This window comes from Anastrepha ludens, chromosome 5, assembly GCF_028408465.1.
Source record: "Anastrepha ludens isolate Willacy chromosome 5, idAnaLude1.1, whole genome shotgun sequence".
Classification (NCBI taxonomy): domain Eukaryota; kingdom Metazoa; phylum Arthropoda; class Insecta; order Diptera; family Tephritidae; genus Anastrepha; species Anastrepha ludens.
Genome location: NC_071501.1, coordinates 13,559,151 through 13,584,682, shown reverse-complemented (window position 1 = coordinate 13,584,682; position 25,532 = coordinate 13,559,151). Strand labels below are relative to the sequence as shown.

Sequence of the window (25,532 nt, the reverse complement as noted above, 5' to 3'; positions counted from 1 at the left end):
CGTTACGGTTACTGGAGACCGTTATTTGAAAATGCTGAAAGAATTTTTCTATCCAGAACTACGCCGAAAGAGAATTCCTTTCAACTCTGTGTGGTTTCAACAAGATGGGGCAACGTCTCACATAGCCCAGACTGTTATGACAGAGTTGCGACGAAAATTTCCCAATAAACTGATTTCAAGAAACTCCGAATTTCGTTGGCCCCCCAGGTCGCCTGACCTTACTGCAACTGACTTTTTCTTGTGGGGTTTATGTAAACAAGAAGTTTATAAAACAAAGCCAACAAATTTGGATGAACTAAAACAATCCATTCGGGCAACAATTGCGGCTATTCCTGTCGCAACTCTCAAAGCAGCAATGAACCACTTTTTACTAAGATGCCGCACTTGTGTCAACGAGCATGGGGGGCATTTAAATTCAATTATTTTTAAAACTAGTTAAGCTAATATACATTTAATAAAATTTAATGACCTTCAACTTGAAAAAAAAATATATGAATTCCATACACTAAAAAAAAGTTATTTGAGTTTCTTAATGTAGCAAAATTCATCAGCCACCCTGTATTAACATTTCAGATGATTCGGTTGAATAGTTTTCTTTCTTTTTTTGACAACACCAGACCGAAAAAAGTCATTTCGAGATATAAATGAGTTTAAAGTTTGAAGTACAGGAGCGCGCGGACCGCTCTCTACCTAGTTAATGGGCTGTAGAAGCTATAATATTGGGAATTTCCACATGAAAATTTCACAGTATATTCTTTAAACACTATACTTTCGAAATTCGAAATTATTATTAGAAGTTTCGAGCGTTGAAGAGCCGTCGAAGCCGCCCAAATGTTAAGACTTTAGACTCCTTTCCTTATCACGCCTTTTTGACTAAGACTATCATTTAGAGCCAGTATCGCTGTTTATGTTAAGGGGTTAGAGGTAGTCAGAGACCCGAAAAAATTATGATTTTCGATAACTTTTTTTGGTAGTCAATTGCTTTATTGTACAAAAATAAAAACATAGCCTTAATACACCATATTTTGACTTGACTTAAACAAAATTAAAAAAAAAATTAATAATTGTAAAAGTTATCACTGTTTGTATGGAGCCCATTTCTCCAGAAGTCCCTTGCAGTGATCATCACAAGTCCTTGGAAATTCATCTAAAATCAATCGTACAAGAGAAATAAGTTTTATTAACAAATAATCTTGGGCCTGATCGAAGCTTTTTTTCAAAATTAACAATATGGCGGTCTCAGGAAATATTTTTCAGATTTTCGAGAAAAAAAACCGACAATTGATTGTTTAAAAAAATCGAAATTAAAAAAAAAAAATAAAAAATAAAAATCCTTCGATCAGGCACGGGTTTTTTATATTTTTTCAAGAGCATTATAAATTTTATTGATATCTACCAAGCGGTTTTTAAGATACAGTGATCACCAGTTAAAAAAACATAGTTTTGAGAAAAACGCATTTAATGTTTCGCCATCGATTTATGTTGAGTTATACGACTTGTTTAATTACTTACGCTGTGTTATCTATTCCTGGGCCATATAATAGTTCTTCAGCCGTCATAGCAGCTTCCAAAATATCGATTTGCTGTTGCCTACTTAGCAATCTACCTTCTCGAGTCTTATCGTTAGCGCCACTTTCGTCCACTCTCATATGTACAGCATCCAACATCTCCAGAGCGCCCGAGCGCCCTTTGTTAATTGTACAATAACTCGAAAATATTTGTCGCATTCACTTCAAATGTTCGCACAATATTTTTAAGATATTATAGTTTAAGGAAATGCAAAAACAAATCCAATTTTTTGAAAATTCTGACTACCGCTAACCTCTAAAAACAATTATTTTTTTTTTTTTTTGGGTTTTCATATTTTTTTTTATTGAGTAACATATTACAATAAATTATTTTCATACTATAATCGACAAAAAATTCACAAATGTTTTATTTATTGGCAGACCAAGAATTTCTTTATAATTCTGTATGATTTGGCGTTATTTTGGTTTCAACATTCAATTTAAGCTATATTTTATATTATTTGTATGAAATAATTATAATTATCAAATAAATTGCGAACTTATAAAAGAAAACTAAGACAAAAATGTAATTAATTTGGAATAAACAAAGTCAAACAAACCAATACTTGCAACAAAGAAATATACAGTTTCACAAGGAAGTAGTTAAGTTTGTGAATTTTAAAAACAAAAAGTAATTCTAATACAAAAAATATTGCTTTTACAGCCAATGTATGTAATTATTCGAGGTTTTAATGCGATATTTAGTATATTATGAAAAAACATTTTCTTTTTTTAATTTTTTCGATTTGAAGCCTTTCTGTTTTTTGCAATATACGTAAATAAAACAGCACAAAAGAATGTCTAAAGAAACTAAGTGTGCACATACATAAAAAACAAGAAAATAAAAATTGCAAAGCGCACATTCGCAGTCAATTTCTTTTACATAAAAGCGCTAAAACGCAGTGTCTAAAAATGGTTTAATTGCGTAAAAAAAAATGTATATGCAGTAGGAAGAAAGTTGACATATTAAAATGTTTTGAATGAGAATTTTTGAAGCCCCATGCGCAAAAGTCTCAAGCTACTGCGCTTCGAAAATGTATTTTCATGCATCTTTAATAAATATTGCGTTACAAAATATGTATTTATGCTGCGCTTTTAAGTTAAAATGCTACTATTTGGCATGAGACTTGAATGCAAGCCATTTACGTACATACATAACTATTTCTAGTGTTTTTTGCTAAGCACAAATCTCGTCAGCACGAAGCCTGGTCTTAGCGTACATTTCCCAAGCAATTGCATTTAAAATTTATATCAGTTAATTTTACACTTGCAATTTTTCTAATTATATCTATACATTTTATGTGTGTGTGAGTGTGTGTGTGTTTGTGTGTGTCAACCGACATCGGCAACTGAAGCTAGCAAATATTTTCATATTTTCATGGTATATTTGGTATACTCTAAAATATTTTTACGTATATAAACTAAGTTTTGTATATAAATATTAAATTACTGCATTCACAGCTTATTTGTATTTTTGTATATGTTGTATGTGTGCTAAGCCATCATCGAGAAAGAGGTTGCAAAATTAAAATTTAAAAAAATAAATCTGCGCGATCAACTCCAAATATCACTACAATAATTTGTACCCACAGTGTACATTCCCATCATGCATACACACACAAAAAAAGTGCAGCAAAATATTAGATAAGAAAAATGAACATAACTTTAAAAAGACACACTACAAACATAAAACTTAAAAAAATATGTATGGGGGGGTTCAACACAGAATTGTTGTTGCTAAAGGTGCTGCAGCGATTCATATACTCGTTGCCACCGCCCGGGTCTCGCGCATTCATACTTGTCTTTTCATTTCATTATTAACTATGTAATTGGGCTTTAGCTTATCTAGTGCTTAGACTTAGACTTAGACTTAGACTATAATAGCAAGTAGCAGGCAACTTGCAGACATTTGCTTTCAGACGACGACGCACGCATCCTTCAATTGGCCTCCGACCCAACGCGGCACGGTTTCCGAATCCTAGCCGGCTTTCTGTGTTTGCTTGGCTCGCTGCAGCGCTTCATAGGCCTCACTCTCTTTCTTCTCTTTGGCTTTATTACGGCGTTCATATTCGAGTCGATGTGAAATAATACGTTCAACAATTAGTTCTGTTGTCATTGAATTTTTAGAATCGATGAGTGTAAAGATGCCGCGTGTCTTTGGTACTGCGTAAGGATCGATTTTGCCATTCTCCAGCGTAATCGGTGTTTGGCCATGGCAAACTACGTCGATTTTGAAATGATCGAGCAGATCTTCAGTGACGCAATAAGGTGCGCCGATAACCACTTCGTTCACGTACTGAAAGAAGAGAAATTATTAATGAATAAAATAAGAGAAATTTAAAATCTTATTGACTTCTTTATTATTATTAATAAATAAATATAAAGAAATATTAAGTTTAAAATCTCTACAGGGTCCGGCACTCGAAGTGTAACCAACTTTAGACCGCTCGCGCAGTTCTTGCATTGGCATCAGCTATATGTTCGTTGGCTAAATGGCAGTCCAGAGAATTGTTTACAAGCGCGCGGAAGCATTTTGCCGAGAGTAAACGCGAAAAAGGAAATCAGTAATGGATTTCAAACGTAATCGTGTGATTGCATTATATTTGGCTGGAAAAACCCAACGATTGTTCGTGAGCTCGATCACCTCATAGTAAATAAAGTTTTTGTTTATCGCACCATTACTCGTTACAATGAAACTGGTAGCATCGCGAAACGTCATGGAGGTGGTCATCAAAAGACTGCAACGTCACGTGAAATGGTTCAAAAAGTGAAGAAACTACTTGAGCGAAATCCCCGACAAAGTGCCAATCAAATGGCGAAACAACTGAAAATATCTGACCGTAGCATCTGCCGCATACTGAAAAATGATCTCAAAGTCAAGCCTTACAAGATCCAAACAGCGCATGATCTCACGCCAAAGCAGCAACAAGTCAGACTTGAGAAAGCGAAAGAGTTACTTCACTTGGCCGAAAGCGATCAAATTCCGAACATTCTGTTTTCTGACGAGAAAATTTTTCAAATTGAGCAATTCGGAAACTCCCAAAACGATAATGTTTAGTTGACCGACCATTCATATGAGAATTTGAGTCATAGATTGGCCATCAGGACACATCACCCAGCACAGGTAATGGTTTGGGCCGCTGTAACCGCAGATGGGCGCTCTTCAATCGTTTTCAGCGAGCCTGGCGTCAAGATAAATGCGCAATATTATTGGGAAAGTATTTTGGAGGTTGCTTTGAAGCCGTGGACAAGACAAACATTTCGGTGGCAGACCATGGACGTTTCAACAGGACACCGCGCCGTCTCACAAAGCTCGAGTGATCCAAGAATGGCTAAAAAACAATGTTCCGAACTTCATAACGTCCACACAATGGCTCTCAAATTCACCAGACGCGAATCCGATGATTTATTCTCGTTGGGCCATTTTGAAGAGTAAAATCCGAACTAAAAGATGCACGAGTCTCAAGGCGCTGAAAGAAGACATTGTCCGCGAGTGGGCCGCGAGTCATGTTCGGGCCGCTTTCGATTCGTTTCAAGGCCATAGTCAAGGCAAAAGGTGGTCATATCGAACAAAAGTAAATTGATCCTTAATTTTGTATTATTTTCACACATTTTTTACTTTGAATTGAATAAAAGTAATTTTCCAAACTAAATTTATGGCCTTTTAGTTGGTTACACTTCGAGTGCCGGACCCTGTATTGAGTCCTAAGTTTTTTGCCTACCTTACACGCCAGCACACTTAGCACGCGTTCATGTAAATTCATGATGGGATAATTACTGCCCTTATAAGAGTTCACCACTGGATCTGTATGCAGGCCGACAATCAAGAAATCACCTAATTCTTTGGCCTTCTCCAGGAAATCTAAATGGCCCACATGAAAGAGGTCAAAAGCGCCAGCCACATAAACCTGCAAAAAATAAGAAATGCGATTTAAATAAATCAAAAACACAACACATTTGGGAAAATTTGTGTTAATTTTTTTGCCTTCTTTTCATTCTTTTTCTTCTTTTCTTTTTTTCGGTTTTTGTTTTTTGTTTTTTGTTCTTTCTTTCTTATTTTTCTTCTTTTTCTTTTTTTCTTTTTTTTCTTTTTTTCTTCTTTTTTTTCTTTTTTTCTTCTTTTTCTTTTTTGCTTTTTTTTCTTTTTTCCTTTTTTTAATTTTTTTTTTAATTTTTTTTTAATTTTTGTTTTTCATTTTTCTTTTATTTTTTTTCTTTTATTTTTTTATTTTTTTTTCTTTTATTATTATTTGTTTTTTCTTTTATTTTTTTTTTTCTTTTATTTTTTTTTCTTTTATTTTTTTTTTCTTTTATTTTATTTTTTTCTTTTATTTTATTTTTTTCTTTTATTTTTATTTTTTTTTCTTTTATTTTTTTCATTTTTCTTTTATATTTAATTATCCTTTTTTTCTTTAATTTTTTTCTTATTTTTTCTTTCTTTTTTTCATTTTTCTTTTTTTTCCTCTTTTTTTCATTTTTTTCTTTTATTCCTTTTTTTTCTTTTTTGGTTTTTATTTTTGTTTTTCTTTTTTTTCCTTTTTTTCTTTTATTTTATTTTATTTTCTTTTTTCTTTATTAGTTAAATTAATTTTTGTTACTCCTTGCCAACTTTACTTACAATTTTATCATTTGGCTTTGGTGGTTTGCCATCGCTGAATTGTATGATTTTCTGTGTGGTGGGCAAAAATTGGCTGCATCCCGTCCAGGGGCTCTTCGCTGACGAGTCTTGTCCCATATTCGATGAACCTGATGATAATTTATTTTTTTGTACTTTTGTAATTAAGTCTTTTTTTGGATTTTTTTTTTTTTTTTTTTTTTTTATTTATTAGCGATAGAATTGAATTTATATGTTAGGAATGCACACAATTTCATACAGAATTTTTACGATCAATCAATTGCAGTTGCGTTTTAGTACAGACAGCGCATAGCGTTGATAGTTGAGAGCGGTTTCAAAGAGAGTGAAAGAGAGCGATACGCATGGGATGAATTAGGTATGCCATGCATTTGGCATTGCATATTTTCAGGCGTACATTATTTTGTTTTTATCATTAATTACAAGTTTTAGTGCAATAGCAGTTACGATTTTAGTAATTAGCAAGATACGAGTGGTTTTTTTTCAACATCATTTGCCATTATCAATTAAGTTAGGTTTTTGTGTATTTTTAGATTTGGAAATTTGGTTTGACATGTAAATAGAAATAAAAGAAAAGAGAAAAGAGGATAAACAAAGTGAAGGAACGAAAGAAACAAACATGCGAGCACAAGTGTAAATTTGGAAAATATTTATTAATACAAAACAAGGAAAAAAATGCAACCACATGCAGAATGTTAAAAGTACATTTGTTTGTATATAAATGGATAATTTGGAGTGAGATGCAATTTAATTAAATTTAGGTAAATCACAACTAAGAACTCGTATTGTAATGTATTGCAGTGGAATTAAAATTTTTTTTTTTAATGTATGTAAAACTATTTTCCATGAATATGGGGTATTACAAAAAAAGTTCTACTGTTGTTGGTGTTCAAGCAAAATTTTTGGTGAATGATACTGCAGTAACAGATATAAGCCCATTCCGATAACCCAGATTTAGACTGGTGGAGTAGTGCGGTAATAAAGCACTTTTGGCTCCCTAAGAAAATATGTTATGCTAAGCATACTTCGAAGCAGACCAAACATCGTATTTTCAATTCAAATCGGTGAAATCGGTTTGGCTTTATGGGAGCGAATAGCACCAGAAAACTTCAAACATGCCTCAATCGATGTCTCGGAGTCATTCTTCGTATGTGGTTCTTGGTATTTGGGTGTCAAAGCAAAAATTGCTGAGGCACAGTAAACCACAGCCGATTTACTTGTACATACGAGAGCGCAATTGAAGATGGATAGGCCACATACACTACGGAAACCTGCTTCCGAAATCACTCGATTTGAATCCAAGAGGATCGCACAGAAGTGAGCAACCCCGAGGCTCATGGAAGCGCAGTCTTAATACGACATAGTCTTTAAGTCAAGGCAAAGGCTGAAAACCGAAGCGATTTTCAAACATTTGTGAAGGCAGTATGCGCCCAGCAAACAGCGCTATAGCAGCTCTTTATGTATTATACGAGTAATTATTAATTTCTTAAAGGGGGATGTATTATTGTTTGCATGTTGTACTAAAAATGCCACTAACACAGGTCGACACCCTGCTTTAACAAGTTTTAATAATGTTTTAAAGGATAGTTCAGATATTGTTTTAAAGAAGTTTTAATGTAATTCGAAGAATTCTAATATAATCCAAAGGATATATGAAAACCGATCGAAAAATTGTTGTGCTTATTTTAAAATATATAGCATTGAAATTTGATTTTCTTCCACAACAGAGCTAATTGATCTTTTTCAAGCATGGAATACTAGGCCTTAGCATCCAACTAACTTTTGTAAGAATTTTCGAAAATACCTTGAAAAAAATGGGAGTTGTTATCGTTGAAAATATTAGATGATTTGTAGTTGATTATACCTTTTTTGAAAATTGCTTACCAATTGAATGCTTGTGTTGGTAGTGGTTAGCAACTGAGATTTGAATGGCACACAAAATGTTTTAAAAATTAATGCTCAAGAAGCAAGAAAGCAATAGTATTGAAGTATTTGTAAATGCAATATATGCAATATACACAAGGCGAAATAAAATTAAATAAAAATATGAAAACTAAGATAAGTAAAAATTATATAAAAAAAATTAAATTAAAGATAAAATAACTTGAAATGAAACGAAGAAAAAAAAATCAAATAAGATAAAAGAGACCAAAATACAATGAAATAAGACAAACGAAAAAAATAAAATAAAATAAGAAAAAAAAAATTAAAAGTCAAAAAAAAAAATTAAGAAAAAATATAATAATAAATAAACCAAAATAAAAGATAAAGATAAGAAAAAAGAATATAAAATAAAATAAATTTAAAACTAAATAAAGAAATAACATAAATTTATATTAAATAAAATTAAGAAAAAATATAAAATAAACCAAAATAAAATTAAATAACATGAATGATAATAAAATAAGATAAGAAAAAAGAATATAAAATCAAAAAAAAAAAAATTAAAAGCAAATAAAAAATAAAACAATTAAATTTAAATAAATAAAAAATTAAATAAAATTTAGAAAAAATATAAAATAAGAAGATAAAATAAACCAAAATACAATGTAATAAGATAAACGAAAATAAAATAAGATAATATAAAATAAAATAAAATTAAAATTAAATAAAAAATAAAATAATTTAATTTAAATAAAATTTAAATAAATAAAAAATTCAATTAAATTTAGAAAAAATATAAAATACGAAGATAAAATAAACCAAAATAAAATGCAATAAGATAAACGAAAATAAAATAAAATTAAATCAAATTAAATTGAATTATTTTCAAAAATAAAATTAAATTAAAAAATAAAATTAAATAAAATAAAATGAATAAAATACATAAAATAAGAGGATAAAACAAATAAAAATAAAGTGAAATATGATAGAGTAAAAAATAAAATCAAACAAAAAAATGAGTAAAAAAAAGTTTAATATTATATAACAAAAATAGATTAAGTTAATTAAAAACTAAAAATAAAAATAAAATAAATGAACACAAATAAGAGACAACATAAATTATAATAAAAAACTGTTTAAAAAAATATAATAATATAGTATTTAAATTAAAACATACATTTTGAGCCAAAAACAAACCAAAATAAAATTTTAAAAATTTGGATAAAAAATAAAGTAAAAGAATAAAAATAGCAGAATAAACATAAAAAAATAAAAATATAATAAAGGGTTTTCCAATAACAGGTGTTATCTATCGCTATCGAGAGATGATTAAGGATTTTTTAAGGCCGAAATTGGATGGTATTGATCTGGACAACGTTTATTTTCAACAAGACGGCGCTACGTGCCACACAAGCAACGACTCCATTGATCTTTTAAGGAAAAAGTTTCCGGACCGTGTTATCTCTTGAAGAGGTGATCACAATTAGCCACGGAGATCTTGTGATTTAATATCTTGTGACTTTTTTCTTTGGGGCCACATGAAAGAGAAGGTCTACGCCAACAGCCCAGGGTCGATTCAAGACCTCAAAGATGGAATTCGTGAGGCTATCGAGGACGCGTAGGGCAACCACTTTGCAATTCGGTTATGGAAAATTTCATGAAAAGGATATTGTCCTGTAAGTGTGGTCGTGGTGGTAATTTACCTGATTTTATTTTCCACTATTAACGGCATACCTTCCTCTTTTTATTGGAATAAACATCCGATCATTTATATAAAAAAATAGCATTTTTCTTTGAATATCAAAATAACACCTCTTAATGGAAAACCTTTTACAAAACAAAAAACATTAATATAAAATTAAAAAAATTTAATTTAACTATTGTAAATAAATAAAACAATAGAAAAATAAAATAAAATAAAATAAAAAAGCATTTACTTATGTAATATCTACGCAAACAACCCAAGGCTAATGTTAGTAAAAAAATTTCATTTTTACATAGCACAAATTTATATAACATTGACAAACCGCATGATATGGTATATAAAAGCCATCACTAAGTACGAGTAATGCTTAGTTGGCACTTAACGCAAAGAAATTACCTTCTTTCTCAATGGCATATTCTGCCGAACCTTGATGGAAGTGATTGCGCGTCAGCAGCAACATGCGCCCCACCAAATCTGTTGTTGAAACGCCGGCCGTGCGACGCACTTCTCTGTGAAAAGGCAACAAGAACAACATTTAATAAGAAAACAACAATAAAATTTAATAAATTAATGACAATAAAATTTAATAAACAATGCTAAAATTTAATTTAAAAAAATAAAATTTAATAAATAAATAAACAATTAATAAAAAATAATAAATAAATAATAATAAAATTTAATAAATAAATAGTAATACAATTTAATGAAAAAATGAATAAAATAATAATAATAAAATGAAAAAAAAAATTAAAAAATTAAAAAATTAATGAAATCTAATAAATAAATAATGATAAAATTTAATAAAAAAATAATAAAATATAACAAATGAATAATAATAAAAAATACAATAATAAATAAATAATAAAATTTAATAAATAAATATTGTAGTAATAAAATTCATTAAATAAGTTCATTAAATAAAAAAATATTAGGTGCGCAACTAAGTTCTCGCTGTTTTTATGATGAAAATACAACTTTATTCTGAAAAAATGGTTACAAGTGAATCATTGAAAGTATTGCCCATCGCTAGCTACTACTTTTTCCCATCTTTCTGGTAGATCTCGTATACCGTCGCGGTAAAACTGTACATCTTTTGAGGCTATCCACGGATCAAGCCATTTTTTTATGTCTTCATATGAATGAAACTGCTGAACCATATGCCAGCTAGACCATATGCCATCGATCGGAACAGGTGATAATCGGACGGCGCAATATCTGGAGAATATAGCGGGTGGGGCAGGATTTCCCATTTCAGTGTTTCCAGGTAGGTTTTAATGGGTTTGGCAACGTGAGGCGGAGCGTTGTCATGTTATAGAATCACTTTTTCATGCCTCTCCGCGTATTGGGGCCGCTTCTCGCGCAGTGCTCAGCTCAATCGCATCAAGTCGATACCGATCCCCAGTGATGGTTCCGCTGGGTTTTAACACCAGCTTGGTCGCACCAAATACATAGCATAAAACCTTCGCAGCGTGAATATTCGGCCGAGGCGACGACGATGTTGATGCATTCCCATGGCAGCCGGTTCTACGTTACCGGAATGACTCGGGTTTTTATTCCCGACCAAGGGCTGCCGCCCCAGTACACTAGCCCTGTCTAGTGCACCGTATTTTACCCAAAACCTTTCGTCACAGGAGCAACTCATTGCAGCCAGTTTGCTCCAAATACTTCTCTTCCGGGCTGGCGTCGAACCCAACCCCGGACCTGAAGTATTTTACTGCTGCATTTGCCACAAACGGCTCCACCCGAACTCCACCTCGGTTAGGTGTAACCACTGCAACGGGTGGTGCCATCTTAAGACCTGTTCAGGCCTTAAGACTCACAGGGAGTGGTCCACAAGGTATGTGGCCACGTGTTGCTCCCGCCCACAGGCGGTCACCGCCTCTACGGCGACACTGCCCTCAGTGCCGGCACATCACACTGCCGCCACTAACAACACCTCAACGGCCAGGAGCCCCCAAGAGCAACACGACTCCCTCTCCAACCCACAACCCTCCTGCTCCTACCCCAGTGCGGGGACAAACCAGCAGCTCTTGGTCCCCCGCACAGTCTGCTCCGTGTGCCAGACCGTAGTACCTCGGAACCTGACAACTGTCCAATGCAGTTCTTGCAGTGACTGGTGTCACTTTCGGAGGTGCTCCGGCCTGCACACCACCCGTGAGTGGACACGCGACTACGTTGCCCCCTGCTGCAGAGCTCTGCACCCGCAACCGCCCACCGTGGCGCGGCCACCCGACAACATCAGGCCACTCCCCATTTTGCGGAACGCACAGCAGGACCAACGCAGACAACATCACGCATCCCTCACCCCCCGAATTACGACGACCCTCCCGCGAAGCTTCAAGCTTTTGCAACTAAACTGCAACGGACTAACGAGTAAGATTGACGAGATAGTCGACTTCATGAGTCGGTTCGGAATTAAGATAGCTGCGGTCCAAGAGACAAAACTGCACGCTAGCTCCCCCCTGATTACCAGGGACGGCTATAACGTGCACCGAAAGGACCGCGAGCGAGACAACGGTGGTGGCCTAGCGTTCATAGTACACCATTCAGTGCAGTATCGTCTTATTGATGAAGGCATCGACCGCAGGGACAGCACCTTAGAACGTCAAGGTATAGCTGTCCGGTCAGGCGATGCCGAGCTCGAAATTTACAATATTTATATACCCCCTGTCACCTGCTGCCCGGCAGGATATCTCCCCGATATTGGTGCGCTCATCAGGGGAGAAAACCGATTGGTAGTAGGTGACTTTAACGCGCATCACGATCTTTGGCATTCAAGCCTGCCAAATGATCGTAGGGGACAGCTATTGGCAGAGCAGATAGACGATTCGACGTTCAGCACTGTAAACGACGACGCCCCCACTAGGGTAGTGGGCAATTGTAGCAGCTCGCCTGACATAACAATTGCTAGCGCTGGACTGATAAATAGCATAACCTGGCGACCTATGCTATCGCTTGCATCAGACCACTTGCCCATTATCATCTCGATCGAGAGACCCGCCGATTTTGTTTCCGCGGATCACCGGTCATATATCAACTTTAACAAAGCTGATTGGACCAGATTCGCGGAATTTACTGAGAACATCTTCGCAGCCCTACCCACTCCCACCGATGTGCGCGCAGGCGAACGCGCACTCCGCAAGGCGATTACAGCCGCCGCGGCTCGCTTCATACCTGCTGGACGGATCCGGGAATTACGTCCCAATTTCCCAGCCGAAGCAGCCGTTATGGCAAACGAGCGTGACCGTCTACGCCAGGCCGATCCCGGGGATCCTCGTATAAAGGATCTCAATTTGGAGATCCGGCAACTGGTCACCCAACATAAGCGGACCAAATGGGTAGAGCATCTGAAGTCCTGTAACTTCACCTCTGGTGTGAGCAAGCTCTGGTCCACCGTAAGGTCCCTGTCGAACCCGACGAAGCACAACGACAAGGTGGATATCTCCTTCAACGGTCGTACTTCGTCGGACCCGAAGAGATGCGCGAGCTATTTTAGCCGGCAATTTATATTGCATCCTCCGGTCGACAGATCCAAACGTTGTGCCACCAGACGGCTGCACAAACTGCCCTACAACAGTGCACCGCTTACTTTCACCAGCGACGAGGTTCAGGGGGCCATCAAACACATGAAACCATCAAAAGCCATTGGCCCCGACGGACTAAACATGCTGATGCTGAAAAAGCTGGGTCCATTGGGAGTAGAATATCTCACAAAGGTCTTCAACCTGTCTATGGCCACTCTCATCATTCCTGATAAGTGGAAATTAGGGAGAGTGGTCCCACTGCTGAAGCCTGGGAAACCCGCCAACCAAGGGGAGTCTTATCGTCCGATAACTCTCCTTTCCCCAGTAGTGAAGACACTTGAGGCCCTTCTACTCCCACTCCTCACTCAACACCTGACTCCAGCCCCACACCAGCATGGTTTCCGTAGAGTGCACAGTACCACCACGGCACTCACCGTCATAAACACCCAGGTAAACCGCGGCCTTAACCAAAACCGCCCCTGCGAGAGGACTGTCCTAGTAGCGTTGGACCTACAAAAGGCTTTCGACACAGTCAGCCACGCCACGCTACTAGATGACATTTTACAGTCGACACTCCCGCCAGGGCTGAAGAGGTGGACCGCGAACTACCTGAGTGGTCGTCACTCGTCGGTAGTATTTCGAGACCAAACCTCAAAACAGAGAAAAATAAAGCAAGGAGTACCGCAGGGTGGTGTCCTTTCACCCTTGCTTTTTAATTTCTATATTTCGAAACTCCCCCAGCCACCAGAGGGAGTCTCACTGGTCTCATATGCCGACGACTGCACGATAATGGCGTCGGGCAATGACATTGATGGCCTATGCTCAAAAGTAAACGACTACCTCGCCAGCCTTTCTCGCTTCTTCACTGCGAGAAACTTAAAACTTTCTCCCACTAAATCCACGGCGACCCTATTTACCACCTGGACAAAGGAGGTCAAGCTGCCACTTCAGGTACACGTCGACGATACCCCAATTCCGACGATAAACAACCCCAAAATTTTGGGAGTCACCTTTGACAGCTTGCTCTCCTTTTCGGCGCACACAACCGCTATTGCAACGAGAGTACAGAATCGCAACAAGGTCCTCAAGTCGCTTGCCGGCAGCACTTGGGGCAAAGACAAAGAAATGTTGCTGTCGACTTTCAAAGCAATAGGCCGACCGGTTCTGAACTATGCCGCGCCTGTCTGGTCGCCTGGAACCAGTGATACGCAGTGGACGAAGCTTCAGACCTGTCAGAATACTGCCATCAGGACCGCGACAGGATGTCTCCTGATGTCCCCTATCTACCATTTACATGACGAGGCGCACATGCTCCCGGTTAAGGAGCATAGCAAAATGCTCGGCAAGCAGTTTCTGCTTGGGTGTCACCGTAGGCCTCACCCATGCAGACACCTGCTCGAGCCTGAGCCACCTCCCAGGCACATCAGGAGACACTTCCTCAACTACGTGGACGAGATCCAGGACAAAACGGACAGACCTCTCCAGGATCGGACAGTATACAGACAGGCTATGAACGACATTCATCGGGAGACACTTACCACCTTCCTAAGCTCCCGACCCCCGAATGCCGTTATCGGAGTCCAACCACCACCCATCGCAGACGAAGAGCTCCAGCTTCCTCGAGAGTCCCGCGTAATCTTGGCACAACTACGTTCTGGATACTGTAGCAGGTTAAACTCCTACCTATCCAGAATCGACCCCGACATACTAAACATATGTCCTGCATGTGAAGGTACCCCGCACGACACTAACCACCTCTTCACATGCCCCATCAAACCCACTCATCTAACACCTCTCTCCCTCTGGACCCAACCCGTCGAAACAGCCAGTTTCCTGGGCCTACCGTTAGATGAGCTAGACGAAGACGACCGGTAATTTACCCTACACTGACAGGGCGAAGATACTGCTACAACAACAACAACAACGATGTTGATGCATGACCGGACAGTCCCCATGACTTTCTTTTCTTTGGATTGCTATTATGAATCCATTTTTCATCACCCGTCACAATACGATGGAGGAAACCCTTCCTTTTTTGCCGCTGGAGCAGTTGTTCACAGGCGAAAACCCGACGTTCAACATCCCTTGGTTTTAACTCATAAGGAACCCAAGTCCCTTGTTTCTGAATCATCCCCATAGTATGGAATCGCTAGGAAATGGATTGGCGGGTGACTCCTAATACTGAAGCAAGCTCTTCTTGCGTTTGACACGGATCCTCACTGAGCAATGCCTCCGAAGGTTTTTGGCCTTCCTTCAGGCGGACGGTCGACAACATTAAAATCACCGTCTTTGAAGCGATGTAACCAATCACGTTTCACGTTTGTTCACTTACGTTGTTTCACTTAAAGCAGCATCTCCATACACTTTTTGTAACTCTCGATGCGCTTCAGCCGCCTTTTTTTCAAATGAAAGAGGAAAATCAACTCTTCCCGCACATGAGATTATTCGGCACAAAATCAGACATTTTCACAAAACCAAAAGTATATGATACCAAAACAAAAACACTATTGTGTCGATGCAGTTTGTTTACCATATGTCTAAGCTTGGTTTATGACGTTTATGTTATGTTAGAATCGACTAGCACACACTGCTGGCGGCATCTATTGACAAACAGCGAGAACTTAGCTGCGCACCTAATAATTAATAATATATAATAATAAAAATAAAAATAAAAAATAATAATTTAAAAACAAAAAATGCTTATCGATATTCTATTAACTTACTCGTAACGCTTGGCAGCCTTTACGAGATGATAGGTGTCCACACCCTCGGCGGTCATTGTGATGTCATCTGTGGCGAAAGTATAATATTTGATAAGCAAATTTAGAAATTTTATTTATTTAAACTAAAAATGTCTATTACTCACCGCCATGCACACAAAAATCACAGTTGTATTCATCCAGCACCTCGAGTGTTGTCACATAGGGCGCGCCTAGCACCACCTCATCCACCCATTTGATGCCCTTGACCATTTTAACGCGTTCCTCCTCCGTAAAGACTGGGGGTCCTTTGTGTTTTGCGATCTCCTCGTCGGTGTGTATGCCAACAATGACTTTGTCACCGAGTGCTTTGGCTTGTCGCAGGGAATTGGCGTGGCCGAAATGCACCATGTCATAGCTGGAAGGGAAGACGGGTGAATTCATTAGAGAGTGTTGTTTGAATAAAAAAAAAATTGTATTGTACTTTTGCGCTTTACATGTTGATTAGCATAAAGCGTTTAGTTGTGTGTGTACGCAGTGTGCGCGTGAGTTCGTTAGTTTCTAAGGGCATTTTGTTATATTTAAAAAGCTTTGAAATTCACACAATTTCCTATGGATTAAGATAAAGAAAATTTATTTTTGCGTCAGGTGCTTAGTAAATGTGAAAAATATTTTAGGGTATTTAAAAATTGTAAAACCCCCAAAATGTATGAAAAGTAGTGTGCGTGGTGAGGTGAGTACAACCAGCATTTTTTAAGTAGCTTCCCTAAATGTAGCCGAATGGCGTTAACATTGTCATCAGACTTATTTTGCGAATAGATAAGGCACAGAAACTACCAAATAACGTAAAAAAATAACAAAATACAAATTTATAAATATGCAAACGAGTATTAGTCACCACGCCTTTTAAAGTTAATTTGTACTTTTCCATCAGATTTCAATTATTTTCAATAATATTTTAACGTAGAAATGTGAAAATTTAACGATTTTACTACTAATAGAAAAAATAAATAAAAATTAAAACGCTAATTAAATCTGACATAACTTCGGATTTAGAGTCACGCTCATAGAAAAATTGCGATACATTTGCCATTTTACAGAAAAAATGCGTTCCTCCGGCAGTCGGTTCTGCGTTGCCGGATCCGGATTTATGTCCGGCCGAGGACTGTTACTCCAGCTTCATTTCCCGTATATGTATGGGGAATGTTTCTGTTGAAACAACAACAACAAAAAGCAATTTACAGTTAGTATTTTAATTTTGAACTTTTAGAGTTTTATCCCTTTGCAATCGGCAAAGTTCTCTCATGAGAGATGACAGCTAAAGTGACCTTCAAAACTTGTTACGAAATGCTGCTGTAAATGAATGCCTTGATGTGATTATTCGAGTTTTGGAAAGTGAAAGAAGTCCTTTTAAGGTGAATACGGTGGCTATTCTGATTATGGTGAAAATATTTTTAGAAGTGTGCTTGATAACAGACCGCTAATCGGCTCTGAGCGAATTTGACAGAATCAGCTGATGGGCGACGTCACATGGGATGTGTCAAGGCGCATTCAGTACAGGTGGTGGCGCTAGACTAACAACAATATTTTGTACGTTTGATTGTCAAAGAAAAGTATCGGCAAAGTAGAAAACCAAGATGAAATTCGTCTTGTTTCATTCTGGGCCGACAGCCACATGGACACGGCGAAAGAAAAAACATAAGTCAGCTGATTTAACGATACCACCTTTAATAGATTCGCCTTGAGATGTGTTTAACAAAATTTAGCTTGTTTTAGTGATGTACGAAAAAAAAACATCAGCGCAACCAATGCTCATGCCATGGCAACGGTTTGTTTACGAATACTGTGAATAGAAATATGCGAAAGTGCGCATTTTGTTTGAATTTCATTCGCCTCTTCCAAGTGACGTGGCAGCCAAAGTTCCCCTAACAATTTTTTTTCACCATAGCTACCAAGCAAACCTAGTAAATCTATCATCCTTGAACCTAATGATTTTTGTTGAGTTTTTACCAAATAGCCAAGCCAAAATGATAGCTTTGTTAAGTGGTGCGTTGTCGTGCCGTGAGTTTTTCCAAAAAATCTGGTTTTCTTTGACGAATTTACGCGCTCAAAAGCCATATAACGCCAAATTTACCAGCCGATCTCTTTTCGGAATTTTGACAATCCCTTAAAACGGATTTTTTAAATTATGCGGTACTTTTTTGACAGAATGTATACCATATATTTTCAATTTTTCCTAATATTGTTTATTGCAAATTTTATTCTTCGCAACGCAATAAATTCTAAAAGCTTCCAATTCATCCAATTATAAGTATTTTAAAGCAAATTTAAGGCAGATCGTTTAATAAATTGCGACCAACCGCGCGAAATAGATAATCCAATTGAAGTAAATAATGGCGCAATACACAAGTTATTGTCCTATATATACATAAGTATATGCGTATGTATAGTGAATAAAATGAACGAAATTGACGGTCTGCTTCTGGAACAAAGGCTGGCGGTTTCTATTTCACTTTTTTATAGTATTGGAAATCATAGAAAATATGAAAAAAGAAAAAAAAATTTTAATTTCTTTTAATGCCGTACAAATGTTTTAAGGCCGTCTAATTGGCAAGTCTTATTTATCGCTTTAACGATTTTTAGTTAATTTTTCTTTCGTATTTCGATTTAAAGTCAAACGGTTGCTAACGTCAGCGAGCTGTGGTTAATTTCATGGCTAACCGCCTCACTTAATACAATATTCGCCATAAAAGTTCATGAACTTTACACAATTTTATGCTAATTAAATAGGAAAATAAACAAAAAATAAAAATAAAAAAGAAAATTAAAAAACCAAAAAACTAAAATAGAAAAATAGAAAAAAATAAACAACAAAACCTAAAACTTGAGAAAAAACTCTCATAAACATTGCAGTTTATGTATTTTATTTTTCAGTGCTATTTCTAACCAAAATTGCGGAATAGATTTGCCGCCAAATGGCAAGGTAAACATCACATTGCGCTAAATGCTCGTATATCGCAACTTGTGTCACTTCCCCTGCCATATCGTTGTCGTGCTCATCAGCAATGTGTGTGTGTGTATGTCTTTCGGCACACCAATCGCACCGCATAAAACTCATCAATCGGCTCAGCTGTTGCTGTTTGGACTTTGTACCCGATCATACGAGTATGTTGCATTCAGCACAATTTTCTTCTTATTGGTATGCGCATATATTAAAGCATTATTTTAGCTGTGTGTGCGCGAATATGTAAGAAGAGTAAGCGACAAGCTAAATAAAAAAATAATAAAAATATAAAAAAAAAGATACAAAATTTTAATAAGTTAAAATACAACCAGTAAATATTGGGTGCCCCATTAAGACCGCCTATTTTGATTTTAATTTGAAATTGTAAAAATTCACTAACGAAATGGTTCGTCTTAGGCCGATACATTTCCAATATATCGCAATTGCGCGTTGGGACGCTGTGCGTTGGCCACCAAAATCACACAATTTGACGCAGCTGCATTTATGTTTTATTTGCGGTTTTCGAAAGAAAAGATGTACGTAAATAACTGAAATCATATTCCTGAAATGAAAGCTGAGATTATATGCGCAATTTCATTTTCAAAACATTTTTGTAAAGAAAAGTTAAAAAAATTTAATTTTTTAAAATGGGAAAACGGACCGCATTTGAAAAAAGGGAAGACGTTATTCATTATAAGAGGACACTAAAATTTTCAGAAATTGTTGCTATTAGTTCCTCAACTGTCCAGCACATTATAGAAAGGTTTCGCCACGAAAACAGGATAGAAGATAAGGGCAGATCTGTGCCAAATAAAATATGTAATGATGCAGATAACAGATGGATTGTTCACAAAGTTAAAGAAAACCCCGATTTAACGCTCCAAAAGTAACGAACGAAGTCGGAAATTTTAGGCAAGATCTGTAACCCTGAAACTGTTCGTAGAGTTCTGCGCGAAGAAAATTTTCATGGAAGAACTGCCAGAAATAAGCCGTTGATTAATGCTCGTAATAGAAAACAAAGAATATAGTTTTGCAGACAACATTTGAATAAAGACATTTCGTTCTGGAAGTCCGTTGTTTTTGAGGAAGAAAGCAAATTTAATATTTTCAGGTCTAATGGGAAGTCTTCCGTTTGGAGAAATCCAAACACCGCGCTTAAACCATGTAATTTGCGCTCTACAGTTAAACACGGTGAAGACAATGTGATGGTATGGGGTTGCATGTCCGATTCAGGCGTCGGAAATTTAACATTTATCGAAGAAAACATGAATAAAGAGATGTATGTGGATCAGCTCAAAGATAATTTAGTACAAAGTGCGGATAAAATGGGCATTAGGGATTCGTTTAGGTTCTGCCAAGACAACGATCCCAAGCATACGTCTGGTATTGTAAAAACTTGGCTTATCTGGAATTGCCCACATGTAGTACAGACACCTGCACAGAGTCCAGATCTCAACGTAATTGAGAGTTTGTGGTCAGTGCTGGAAAAGAAAATAAGAAACCACAATATTTCTAATGCTTCTGATCTGAAACGGGCACTATAGGAAGAATGGGATAAAATTAGTTCGGATTATACAGCAAAACTTGTAGAATCTATGAATTCCCGATTAAAAGCTGTTTTGAATCAAAAGGGATACTCCACTAAGTATATGACCTAATCATGAAATCGACATATTAATGTGTTAATGTTTTTTACTTTTAATACTTTTAATTTAGTGCATCATTTTGCCATATCTTTTTTATGAAGAAACATTTTTCTGTTATTTTTTGTTATTAAATAAAATATGTTATTTAACAATAACAAGATGGTAAAGGAAATACCATAAAATTTATTTGATATTTTAATAATTTTTTTTTTTTTGGCTGCTTCAAATAAGCTGGGAGTCACTGTAAAAAGTGGCGTAAAATTAATCACCCTATCGGAAGATTAATAATTTTTGCAAATGGTGCCGTGCGACATATCATCATATTAGACACTTGTGAACTAGACAACTGCAGTATGCAAACAGACAAGCAATAAAGCGGGTAAAGGTCAAAATAAGAATTCCCGCTACTCCAAGTCATTTGTTTCATTTCATTCAGCAAAACAGTTATATACCAGATATTTACGATTTTGCCTCTTTGGCGGTACTTTTTACCCTTAGTGTTTTTTTTTTTTTGTTTTTCTTTCAATCAAATTTCAAAATAAACGCCTTTAAGGGGTTATACGCAGTTATGAAGCAAATAAAAGACGGGTTGTCAAGGATTTATCCTGAAGAAACTTCAGAATATTTTAATTTGAAAATTTTTGGCGGTTATAAAAGCATCCTTCAAGAACGTAACAAATTTTTTTATTTATGAAAATGTTGATTATAGAGCGCGCTGCAGGCGATTTCTGGAACCTCCTTTAAAAAAAGACGATTTACGGTGTACATCGTAACTCAGGATTGGATTATCTGAAATCAAAAAACCAAACAAATTTTGTTAATATATTAGATTATCTAGTAATTAATCGTTCGGCTAATCAAAATAGTGAATTTTCACAAAATGGCCGTAAATTGATTATAAAATGGAAAATAAGTATCAGATTTACAAAAGGAACGATTAATTACTAGAAAATGTATCTTTAAAGATTGAGTTAAAACGGTTGACCGATCAAACAAACCGTTTTCGAGATATCGTGTACACCGACTTGAAAAATGCCGTTTTGAAAAAAACACGTTTAAAGTTTGTCAACCTACCTTAAAACGTGCCGAGGCATCTCTACATATTTAGGTATAACTCCGAAAGTATTGCTTAGATCTACTTCAAATTTCGTGCGTATACTTTTGAATGTATGTACATTACAAAAATGCAATAAAAAAAAATCAATTTTTTTGAAAGTCATAACTGCGTATAACCCCTTAATGGGACACCCTTTGTAAAACGAAGCATTGCACACCGCCATCAATACACGTGCCATGAGCCACTACAGGTTTCACTACTAGAACGCATTGACGCACGTTTAACATATCTTTGACGTGCCAACTTGTTCTTTTCTTTCCGAACAATTAAACTTGTGCATAGGTACATATGTATGTATGTTCTTCTCTTGGAGAGAGCAGCGCTCGTATATAATAAACGATATTTGTGGTTCAAAGTAGTATGCAATTTTCCCCCTCACTCCTATATTTTACATAACGGTGATACTACGCTTTGCTTAGTCGACGATAACAGCTTGCTAGGTAGGAAGTGGCTCTGCTTTTATTTTAATAAACCGGACATTCAAGGCAAATAACATTAAATTAGAAACCTTCATACTTTGCTCCAATGAGATACCTGTTTAAACAGGCATTGCCAACTTTAGACAAACCTTCAAAAGGATACGGTTAAGATTGATTACCGATTTCGCGCAGAGAATCGGAATTGAATGTAGTAAAACATCCCATTTTTCCAATAATGTTGAATACACGCTCCATTTAATCAAAAATGTGTATACAAGAGAAGCCAGTTGCTATTCTAATTTCTGCGACTATTGGTGAAATTTGAATGTTTACAATTCAAAGAAATTATTATTAAAATATTAGACTATAAATAGTCAGAGGACGAAAACACTTCCTGCTGTTAAAAAAAAATGTGATGCTAAACTCAAAAATCTGAAGTTGTGTCCAAAATAATAATAGTGGGTACATTAACCACACATCAGTGAAGTGTTTAGAAATCATCATGAGCATTGGGCAGGGCATTGTAGATACAAAATGGACTAGTCTTGCTTTATTCGTTCTCTAAAACTGTGGATATCCCACAGATTTGTCAAAGAATTTGGAAAATTCTCACAGAACTAACTATCTCTATCTCTGTCTCTATTCTTTCCTATCTCTTTCTCTGATACTTTTCCCTTCTGACCTTGACTATCTACCCTCTTTCCAGAGCTCTAAATACTATTGGCTTTTTAACCTGAGTGTTTTAGGAGCCACCAAATCTCCTGGTGCTCCTTGGCTCGACCTTTTCACCTTTAAATTTTTTCAATTTCAGTCTTGTTGCAATTTCAAACAGGTCTTATGGGCTGCGGATAGAAGAATCGTTATATAACAGCTTAATGCCAGTTAATTGCGCCAAACTTCATCACGTCATATCTTTCATTATTGTTATTTTGTATGTATGTATGCATGTATGTATGTATTAAAGATATAAAAATATCAACTGACACAGTGGGTGGTTTTGTAGGCAACACTTTCATTCGATATAATCGAATATTTACTCACAACTTTTACGCATTTATAAATACACGAATACATGCATACATACTTATGTAAGTGACTGAACTGGACGATAGACAAAAGAAGTATTGGCAACATCGTCATACAGTAATTAGCAGCCGGCGTCGCTTATCTACCCGAGCTGTATGGCATATCAGCATCAAAGCAAGGTCGAGAACCCGGGTTTGTCACATAATAGCAAATTACGAATAGGAATTTGTGTCATTATTTTGAAGACAGGTAATGACGAATACAAAAATTTAGGGTATCTATATCATTAAAAAATTTACAGATAATGACGAAAATCAGACACACATTTATAAGTAAATCATTGGACTTTATCTTCAGGAATCCCCCCATTTTTAATAAGAAAGCAATTGACGACATCCCTTTAGATTGTAAATCTCATACTATCGCTGATATTAAGTACCACACCTGTAAATGGTAATAGACACCTAAAACAAAATAGTAAATGCTATCTAAAACAAAGCAGACATTTTTTTTAGAAAGTATAACGAAAAAATATTGTTGTTGTTGTTGCAGCATAAACATTCCCCATACATATATGTACGGGAAATGGTGCTGGAGTGACAAGTCCTTGGCCGCATAAAATACGATATAAATCCGGGACATTTCGGTAATGTAGGAGCGACTGTCGTTTTTTTTTTTTGTTTTTTTTTTTGTAGCCCAAATTAGACAGATACAACCACGGTGTTCGAATATTTTTTCGTGATCCAGAACAATTTTTCAAATATTTTTTCAGTGGTACCAAAATTTAGCAGCTTCTTAAGCATCTACTATGTGTTACGAATTTTATGTTTCGGATTCAGATTGGATCATACTTTTTCTTGGTACTAAAAGTGTTGATCGCAAAAATCGCAACTTGAAAATTGTACAGCTTTTTTTTGTGGAATTTAATATTTTTTGTTAATTTATTATAAAAATATTGTTCCACTTTCAACAAAGCACAATATAAATTAAAGTTGTAAACTTTTAAAAACTTGGAAAAAAATCGACGAAATTTAAGAAATATGTATTAATCAGAATGTTTTTTTTTTAATTTGTTTTTTATGTTTTTAAATAATTTTACCTTTTCACATTTTTTTATTTTTCATAATATTTTTAAAATTTTTTTTTTTTAAACTAAAAATAAATTTAATTCATTTATTTTAAATTTAAATTATTAATATTAAATTAAATTTATTTATTTTTTTTTTACTTTTTTTTGTTGAAATTAAAAATAAATTTAATTAATTTATTTTTTTTTTACTTTTTATGTTTTTTTTTTTGTTTTAAATAAAAAAAAATTATTTTTAATTTTTTTAAATTTTCGTTTTAATAAAAAAAAAATTATAAATTCAATAAAAAAATATCTAATTTGTTTAGCAAGTGGCACTAATTTTAAAAGTTTTTTTTTTAATTTCTTTTTCACCTTTTTTGTCATTTTTTTGAATTGTTTTATTATTATTTTTATTATTTTTTTTATTAATATTTTTATTATTTTTATTATTTTTTTATTATTTTTACTAATTATTTTATTATTTTTTATTCATTTTTTAATATTTTTTTATTAAATCTTTTATTGGTTGGTTGGTTTAAGGGTGACCCCGCATCGGAGTGCCACATAGACCGCAAGTTGGGTCCGTTGTGTTGCCCTAGAGCTCATTATACAATATTATATGATTTCCCCACCTAACCGAGATTTTTATTGTAGATTTTGGTCAAAGATATTAATTCGTTTCGAGAATTTGATGAGAGATTCAATTTTCAGGTCCAAGAGTACTGAGAGATTGTCATTGTTGGAGAGCCTAGAAGAGCGAGTCGACTTCTGGCTAGGCCAGGACAACTGCACAGCAAATGCCTGCTCGATACTTCCTCATCTTCGTCCTCGCAGTATCTGCACCGGTCGTTTTGAGGAACCCCGAGCCGACGTGCGTGAGTGCCCAAAAGACAGTGGCCGGTGATAAGAAATATTATATGCCTTAGTTCGTGTTTCGAAAGACTTATAAGGGTTTTTGTCTGTTCCAGATTGTAGGATGGCCAGATTTGTCTGGTCGTAACGCAAGTAGTTTCCACTCGCCACCTCCGATCAGCAATGCTGTGAAATTCTCGATCAATGATAATTTTACATGTTGCGAGCGGAATGTGGATTGTGGGCAAGTTACTAACATTTGATTGCGCAGCTCCAGCTCTTGCGAGCTCATCAGCTTTGCAGTTACCTTCGAATCCACTGTGACCCGGTATCCAAGTAACTTGGACAGAATTCTGAACACTTATCTCGTTAAGAGATAAGAGACA

General features: G+C 35.7%; 1 protein-coding gene across 2 annotated transcripts in view; it reads right to left on the bottom strand.

Moving 5' to 3' along the window:
* Positions 1–1,895: 1,895 nt before the first annotated feature.
* Positions 1,896–25,532, bottom strand: part of LOC128864598 (ethanolamine-phosphate cytidylyltransferase) — a 44,682-nt gene continuing 21,045 nt past the window's right edge. Inside the window, exons 2-7 of one of the 2 annotated variants that reach the window (XM_054104349.1) lie at positions 16,181–16,431; positions 16,038–16,104; positions 10,187–10,299; positions 6,187–6,353; positions 5,291–5,476; positions 1,896–3,864 (exon numbers count right to left, since the gene is read on the bottom strand). In XM_054104349.1, the coding sequence (XP_053960324.1) occupies positions 3,547–3,864; positions 5,291–5,476; positions 6,187–6,353; positions 10,187–10,299; positions 16,038–16,104; positions 16,181–16,431 (1,102 nt within the window). In that variant the 3' untranslated portion in view covers positions 1,896–3,546. The remainder of the gene's footprint in view (positions 3,865–5,290; positions 5,477–6,186; positions 6,354–10,186; positions 10,300–16,037; positions 16,105–16,180; positions 16,432–25,532) is intronic. The other variant, XM_054104350.1, reaches the window with a different exon arrangement.